This window comes from Paramormyrops kingsleyae, chromosome 20, assembly GCF_048594095.1.
Source record: "Paramormyrops kingsleyae isolate MSU_618 chromosome 20, PKINGS_0.4, whole genome shotgun sequence".
Lineage (NCBI taxonomy): Eukaryota > Metazoa > Chordata > Actinopteri > Osteoglossiformes > Mormyridae > Paramormyrops > Paramormyrops kingsleyae.
The window spans coordinates 559,300-568,005 of NC_132816.1; the positions used below are offsets into that span (position 1 = coordinate 559,300).

Here is an 8,706-nt window from a genome sequence, read left to right on the forward strand (position 1 = left end):
GGGGCAGGGCCAGGAACAGAATGACACACCCCCCCACAGAAACATCCGCCCACTATAGGGCGTAAATTATCCCTGGGGGTCGTAACAAATGGCTGCTTTCTTCGCACTGCTAGGTGGGTTAGATTAGTTCCAGCATGAGGAAGAGCTTTAAATTATCTTTTAAATCTGCTTTTTTGTAATGAAAATACAACATCAAAATAAAATGCATATCATTACAAGAACAGTATATGTGCCTGCTTTATGTGTACTGGACGAATTCAAATACTGGATACAGGTGCCGGCACCTCAGTCAGCAGGAGGCACAAGGTCCGTCCAGACAGGACTACAGCGACACGGAGCAGCAAGAGGAATCCCTGACATGTTGGGGTCCCGCCATCATCATCGAGCAGCAGGAAATGGCTGCTTTCTTCGCACTGCTAGGTGGGTTAGATTAGTTCCAGCATGAATGATCTTTTAAATCTGCTTTTTTGTAATGAAAATATAACATCAAAATAAAGTGCATTTCATTACAAGAACAGTATGTGCCTGCTTTATGTATACTGGACGAATTCGAATATTGAAGAAAAAAAATATCTAGTACTAATAATATTTCCTGATGCCCTCAGATGATGACCTGATCCAGCATTTCCTTCGCATGGATGCCTGCTACAAGATGACCGACAAGGTAACTATCATGCATTGGTTTTGCTACATTAATCACTGTAAGCAATGCAGAAACTACTTTTTCCATCCCTTTGCTCTTCACCTCAGTACCTTCTGGCGATGACCTTCATCTACTTTAAGAGAGCTCACTTCACTCCCAGTGAGCAGACAAGGATGAACTTCTTCATCGCCCTGTAAGTGACGGCATGCTATGGTGTGCAATATAGATGGATGTTAAAATAATAACAAAAACAATTTCCTCCATCAGCGTGAGGATAAGTATTGGATGAAATTGTTGGAGGTCAGCCAGCCAATGGATCTTGGAATAGTGAATTCCTCCTCTCCCCAGGTATCTTGTTAACATGATGGAGGAGGAAGAGATGGGAAACAGGTTTGAGATTTTCCCCTGGGCCTTCGGCCAAAACCGGAAAAGTCAGTTTCCCGCCTTCCTCAAGAAGAAGGACCAGCTCCGGGCACGGATGCAGTACAGGACTGCTGTGAGCCGCCGCTGCTGTGAGGAGGTACAGTATGTTGCCTGATCTTTAATACAAGAAAATGACATTAAGCCATCATGAGGCTTGAAATGTCTCAGAGCAGAGGGAAGGGTTTCTCATCATTAATGACCTTCTCTGTCTTACTGTAACTTAAGCTAAGCTAAGGGCTGTTTGTTCACTGTTGTCTTTGGGGGCAGATACCAAATGACTTATCATAAGTGGTGTCGCTGGTGTCGCAGTGAGTCACGTTCTGCCATCTGATCCCTGTATGTCCGTGTCCCCATGCAGGTGATGGCCATGGTACCCTCCCACTCTCTGTGGAAGCGGGAGCGCCCCGAACATCACAGCGGGGCTCAGCGACACTACGGCAGGGAGGGCTTTCTGCGGCCCCGGCGGCCATCAGCTCTACCCATCGCCTGCATGCTCTGCAGCAGGATGACCGGCCAGAACCAGGAACCCTGTACTTCTGAGCACGCAGGGAGCCCAGAGTGTAAGTATGAGCTCTAAATGCCAGTTTATCAGTAGTTTTTAAATTTTAAATTTACATTAGTCTTCCTAGAATTGTTGTCACTGAGCAGTTTGATTAAATATTCTTAAAAAGTCCAATTTTATATTCATTGTACATTTTGCAATCCATCCATTGATTCATTGAGATTTCCCCCACTTCCTTGTTCGCTGTCTTGTGTGGATCTCTCAGCCATTAATGTGCCTTTTACATCCTACTGAAACACAGAGAGCAGAGATAGAGGTCAAAGTCTTAGCTCAGTCAAGCAGGCCTAGAGAGACACTTAGCGTTAGTATTTACTGTTGTCTGCTATGTTTTTCAGCCAGTGCACAAGGCAGAGAACCAGAAGAGGATGGAGCCCTGGTCCAGATCAATGAAGAGTAGGTTCTTCTTGGGTAGAATGAAAACCTGCACACACAGCTTAATCATGTGCTTTAATTCATTACTCCTACAGATGTGCTATACTGAGTATTTCACGTATGTTGTGGTTGTTCATTCCTGCATCACATGTATTCTATTCCAGAACATTAATTGTAAATCACAAGACCTTGTTTGGAAATGACGGCCTTTGACACCAATTATGGTAACATCAAGACATCTGTGCAATTAAGAGCAGAAACTTCTGGCTATTAATGGTGATCCTTCCCTCTCTCAGAAGAAGAGGCTCAAAGCGAACGTGAGATGGACACAGGGTATATACAGAAATCCAGAGGATAAATTTAACACTTTTTAATACCTTTTTTAATACTTTCTCAATATTTTTTAAAACCCGCATGGCATTGAGTTGCAACCGTTTTTAAACAAGTTTCAAACTGATTTAAAGATTCACCAAAGAAACAACGGTCCTGCCATTTGGTTTTGTACCTCACGTTGGAGCCCTTGTTCCAAGCTGCATCATTATATAGCCGGGAATATTTTATGATACAGGTGAGGCACAAAAGTACAAAGTTTTCAGTAAGAGTTTGATACTTATTAATGTGTGATACAAAAAATGGATTGTTTCACTTATTGCCCAGGAAACCTCATTTGTAAATAATTATATTTTTTTGCAGCACGCTGTGTAACAGGTGCCATGTTTTTGGGATTATCTGTGAGTGTCCTGGTTTCTGTGTTGCAGCCCCATTTCTGGTTCCCTGCTTCCTGGTCTGGGTTCTCCAGTGTTCCGGGGCTCCGTCTGCCTTCCTGGGGACCTCAGCCAGTCATTGGTCCCCTCTTGCCACGCCTCCCCCTTGTAAGAATGCCAGCACTTGCCTTGCTTTAAATAAAAACACACATAGGCCTCACATTCAGTGTGAGCTATTGTTGCTCCCACATGTGGTCACATACTGAGTGTTTACTCTCTGTCTGTTATGCAGCCCTGATCCAAACTACCCTGCGTGCTCCAGTCGCAGCTCATCTGCCCCCGATTCCTGTTCCATGTCCACTCCAGTGCCGAGTCCTCGTCTGTGTAGGATTGACCCTGCCGACTTCCAGACCGTCCTGCTCCTCCACCCCGACTATGCTTCTGTCTTTCAAACAAACAAACAACAAATTTATTTTTGTATAGCGCATTATCACATTACATCGTCTCAAAGCGCTTTACAGCATCCCCACCCAAAGCCCCCAGTGAGTAAGCCATAGGCGACAGTGGGAAGGAAAAACTCCCGAGAAGGAAGAAACCTTAGGAGGGACCAGACTCAAAGGGGGAGCCCATCCTCCAAGGGCCAGCAGGGAGATTAAAATACAGTAAAATTTCAGACACAACCGGGGAGCAGGGGGGAGATGACAGCCGGTGCCAATGCTCCCTCCAATTGCCAGGCAACCAGAAGGCAGGCAGCGGGTCATACATGCAAGATGACACAGCCAGAACGGTGAGCTGGATGCACGGACGTCATTGGTAGTGGCGACGTCACATGTTGCAGGGTGTGCTGGACTTCTTGATAGATTGAGGTCTCCAGGCAGCACCCTCCAGGAGGAGTAGGGGAAATAAAATATGTCAAAGTAGGGGAGACTATAGGCAGTGCTAAAAGTTAGATGAGTGCAATGTGAAGTGCAATGTGCAAGCTCCAGAAGATATGGCTATGACAGCATAAGTAGGAGGGAGAGGCAAGTAGGAATGCAGGCATTGGGAGTCCCTGAAATGTCAGCACTCCAATCCCACAAGCGATTGTGAAGCTAGAGTGACAGCACTGTCAATTCAGTTTATCCAAAGCCAATGGCACCGATGCCCACCCAGCTCTACACCTCACACTATAGGTCTAACTGGGAGTGAGGAGTTAGCTAGAACTAGTGTCCCTATAAGCTAAACTAAACAGGTGTGTTTTTAGTCTAGACTTGAATATTGAGAATGAGCCTGAAACCTGCACATCTGGTGGAAGACCATTCTACAGCTGAGGAGCTCTATACTGTAGGAGAAAGCTCTGCAGCCTGCCGTAGCTCTTTCTACCCTAGGTACTAACAGATATCCCGCGCCGTGAGAACGAAGTAAGCGCAGATCACTTTTTTTTTTTTTTTTTTATATTCCCTCCTCCACCCCCCCTCTGCGGGGGACTGTATCTATCTATTTATTTATTTATTAAGTTTTTTTTCAGATCACTAAGGTATTCTGGTGCAAGGCCATTCAGTGCTTTATACGTTAATAGCAGTATTTTATAGTCAATCCGAGACTTAACTGGTAACCAATGAAGGGAGGATAAGACTCATGTAATGTGATCAAATTTTTTAGTGCTTGTGAGAACTCTGGCTGCTGCATTCTGTACCAGCTGAAGTTTATGTAAGGATCCAGACGGGCAACCAGACAGGAGGGCATTACAGTAGTCCAGTCTGGAAGTTACAAAGGCATGTATTAATTTTTCTGCATCACGAAGTGAGAGCATCTTACGAAGCTTGGCTTTGTTCCGTAGATGAAAAAACGCAGTTCTAGTAATACTTCTTATGTGAGCATCAAAACATAGATCTGAATCAACTAGGAGACCACCGTGTTAGGTTGTGTAGGAAGGCCACTAATGCTGAGGTGGTGAAACTTATTTCTTGCAGCCTTGGGACCAATTACCAGTACTTCAGTTTTTTCTGTGTTTAACTTTAGGAAATTTTTTGCCATCCAGCACCGGATATCTAACAGACAGTCTTCTAACCGAGATAGGAGTGATGTATCATCAGAGTTAACAGATTTATAAAATTGTGTATCATCTGCATAACAATGAAACCCAACGCCATGGTTTCTAATAATGTTACCAAGAGGTAGCATGTATTGGGTAAACAGTAGTGGGCCCAGTACTGATCCCTGTGGGACACTATGTGTGACATTGGTGGCCTTGGATGATTCGTCGTTCACATGGGCATACTGATAGCGATCAATTAAATATGAGCTGGATGGTCTGCTCCTGAGGGGGGGGGGGGACCCCTACTGCCGGGTTGCCTGTGGCGCCCCTGAGCACCCCGGTTGGCCGCCCCTGCCGGCGGTGTGTGGTCGGGGATGGGGACTAATCGGAACTAGTCGGGGATCTGGTCCCGGTGCAGGGGGGGGGTCCACTCCTGGCACGCCCTTATTGCTCCCCTGGGCCTGACACCACATTTCACACGACACTAGGGCTTTGAGGGGCAGTGGGGAAGTGTGCTGAGACACAGCCCCTCAATTTTTACTTGCATATTAGACACCACATGACATTAGGGCTGAGAAGGTGGGTTGAGGCAGGTGGGGCTCTGCCGTCTGCCAGCGGTGGGGTACCCGTGCCTCAACTGCTCGCCCGTTTTTTGCACTTTAGTCATATACACAGTCCATATTACATTAGGGCCTTGAGGGGCGGGGAGGGGGATGAGGGACTCCGCTGTCTGCCAGCAGTAGGGCCCTCATACCTGAACTGCACCCACTAATTTTAATGCATCATAGACATAAACACATAACTGTCTCACACAAATACCTATACACTTTACACTAAAATGGTACGGGGAAGTGATGGGGGCTGAGGGGCCTCCCCTAACTCTCTGTCTCTGGCCCCCCGCCCTTCCTGGTTGATGGGGCCCTTTGGCCCTGGACCCGCTTGCCTTTTATTTTATTACACGGTACCAGGGTGGCTGAGTTCAGAGTGGCCACACTGGGATTGAATATCTTTAAACTTACACTTAATTTAACTCTTTCACTGTCGCCGCCTAGTGGTTCGGACGCATACGTCCGGATTTTCAATAACAAAAAAAAATGACGTTTAATAAAAGAAACAAATGTATCAAATCAACCAAAAACGGCTTGTTACACTACAAAAAACCTTTCAGATAATATCTGTACAAAGTTGCGCAATTTTTGTGCCATGGTTTTTTTGTAACAAGTAAAAATAAAATGACCATGGTAGCCATCTTTAAACGGGTCGAGTGTCAGGAAGTAAAATATAAGTGTTAATAAAATGAAAACTAAGCACTTCAAACTATTTCTTTCACGGCCAATACTTCATAAACCGTCACAGTATTAAGACAAAACACGCATTTTTCCATAAATATGACTGTAATGCTCTCAAATAGCTTGCTCACTCATCGCGGAAAAATGACAGTCGGCATTCTGTACATTCGTGCAATGTTTTTCATCTTCGGAGTTTTAGAAGAAAACCAATGAATAAAATGACAAAGTTACCCTCGTTTGAAAGCTTGATCTCTTATGTACATAAATCAATCACTGTAATCCTTCATTGTCAAGTATTTTTTCAGATATATGCTCTGCTTCCCTGCTAGCACATTATTTTTTACGCACTGAACCTTTGCCCATGGTTATGTTTCACCATAATAAACTTTTTACATGAACATCAAATTACAGTGTCATTTGCTTCATCCAATAGAGGTGTGTCTAATGTTTGCAAAATGGTATGGGATGTGCTGATTGGGCATTGTTTTTCGCGCTGGGGACATGAATGCGCAACTTATTCTCTGCAGGTGCAGTATTTGTGGGAGTGTCTCGATTACGCATTGCGCACGTAGTCTCCGTGAGTTTACCCAGTTATTTTCGGACAACAACTTTTTTGACTGAAGAAAAATGGCTCGGATGACTTTCACTGTTGAGAAAGCACAGAAGATGATTTTGAAGAGTGGTTCGGGGGAAGAAAGTGTCGCTTTTATCCATTGATTCGATGGAGGAGGACGCTTTTTTGCGCGGAGAGGATGCAACGCTCGACATAAGTACATTTATTTACAGTTTACATTTTACTCTTTTATTCTATAGATTTTTATAATTCCGTGAGTCAGCAAATTACAATTAACATTTGCTTTGGTAACACTTGTATTGTGGTACATTGGGAAAAGTTCCGCATCGCCTTTGTCAAGCTTTGAAGTGTGCAAAGTAATGCAGCGCTTTTGGCTTTCACTTGGGCAAAGTTACGCGGGGCTTTGTTTGGGCAAAGTTATGCGGGGCACTTGTCGGCCTTGTTTGAGCAAAGTTATGTACAGTACTTGTCGGCTTTGTTTGGGCAACATTATGTACGGTACTTGTCGGCTTTGTTTGGGCAAAGTTATGCGGGGCACTTGTCGGCTTTGTTTGGGCAAAGTTATGCGGGGCACTTGTCGGGCTTTGTTTGGGCACAGTTATGCGGGGCACTTGTCTGGCTTTGTTTGGGCACAGTTATGCGGGGCACTTGTCGGGCTTTGTTTGGGCACAGTTATGCAGGGTTATGGTTAGAAACAAAATGTTTCATATGACCCATATGTGGTAATGCATTTAGAAAGAAAGACGCTATCCCAAAACACTGCTAGTTACACTGCGGCCATTTTGGATAGGTTTTGGATAGGTTTGGCACAAGTCGTGTGAATAAAATATAGATTTTCCTACAAATGTGTGGTGATTTTGTGTGACAAAATGTTACTTATGACCCATAAGTGGTAATGCATTTAGAAAGAAAGACGCTACCCCAAAAAACACTGCTAGTTACACTGTGGCCAGTTTGGATAGGTTTTGGATAGGTTTTGGATAAGTTTGGCACAAGTCGTGTGAATAAAATATAGATTTTCCTACAAATGTGTGGTGATGATGTGTGACAAATTGTTACTTATGACCAATAAGTGGTAATGCATTTAGAAAGAAAGTTGCTACCCCAAAAAACACTGCTAGTTACACTATTGCCATTTTGGATAAGTTTCAGATTAGTTTAGGTTAGGTTTTGGATAGGAAAAGCTCCCAGTTGCACCATTTGCTCTTTCCTCCGTAAAACCTGTTGGGCTGCATCAAATGATATGAAATTGGGCACACATGTAGAAAACAAGTTTGGGAACCAGATTTTTAAAATTGGACCTATTCCATTATGTAGTTTTTGAAATATTTACAAAAATCCAGTGTATTTAGCGAGTTTTTAGACCTCTCTGGTGACTCGTTTTCAAAAAAGCGACTAGCGACAAATCTAGAGATTTTTTCTAGTGATATTGGAGACTTTTGGAGACGGGTGCTGCCGTGGGCTCCCCTCCCGTCCCAAAGCATGCACAGGCTGATAGTCCTCACGCAGCAGCCCCGCCCAGCTGCAGTCAGAGCAGGAGACGTTCACCCTTCCGCATCCAGACTGCAAATGAATCGCGCATGCACGAAGCCACCACTGGCTTATCCTGCCCTGGCTTATTGCCAAAAACTCCACCAAGTGAACAATTAAATGACACTTTTCAAGAATAAGTAACTCCGCCAGAGTGTCTCTTTGGGGTCACTTTTGCCGGTCCCAAGCCCGGATAAAGGAGGAGGGTTGGAATTGTGATTTTATTACCACTTTTTGTCTCTCACACGACATTATTCCACTCCCCACTCCTACGGCGTCCATTATAATGAACATGCACGTTATGCAAATAACACGATGACATCATTTAGCGACTTCTAGCGACTTTTGGTACGGCCAATAGCGACTTTCCTTGCTGAGGAGTTGGCAACAGTGCTCAAGACCATTCGTATGCACATTTCAGTAATGATAGTTTGTTCAAAATAATCGGTTATAGCAGTTTTGTTCATTCTGCAGTTGATAAAATGATAGTATTTGAATAATTTATAAAAGTAAAATGTAAAAAATAATTTTAAAGTATAAAAATTATTTTCATGGTAGTAACGGCGATCATGCAAATTTTAAATAGGTCTGC

General features: G+C 44.1%; 1 protein-coding gene across 1 annotated transcript; it reads left to right on the top strand.

The window, feature by feature from the left end:
- The first annotated feature begins 122 nt into the window (after positions 1-122).
- LOC111832720 (speedy protein A-like) lies at positions 123-2,876 on the top strand. Its single transcript, XM_072703967.1, has 7 exons — positions 123-420; positions 606-664; positions 751-836; positions 992-1,163; positions 1,425-1,626; positions 1,964-2,021; positions 2,759-2,876. Exons 1-7 carry the CDS (start codon positions 228-230, stop codon positions 2,874-2,876), a joined length of 888 nt encoding a protein of 295 aa, XP_072560068.1. The 5' UTR covers positions 123-227.
- Positions 2,877-8,706: the final 5,830 nt, after the last annotated feature.

Bases quoted from the DNA above. Each gene is read 5' to 3' on its own strand.
- LOC111832720 (XM_072703967.1), top strand. From the start codon at position 228: ATGTGCCTGCTTTATGTGTACTGGACGAATTCAAATACTGGATACAGG. The intron at 421-605 runs GTGGGTTAGATT...TGATGCCCTCAG, and splicing joins TGCTTTCTTCGCACTGCTAG to ATGATGACCTGATCCAGCAT. The intron at 665-750 runs GTAACTATCATG...TCTTCACCTCAG, and splicing joins GCTACAAGATGACCGACAAG to TACCTTCTGGCGATGACCTT.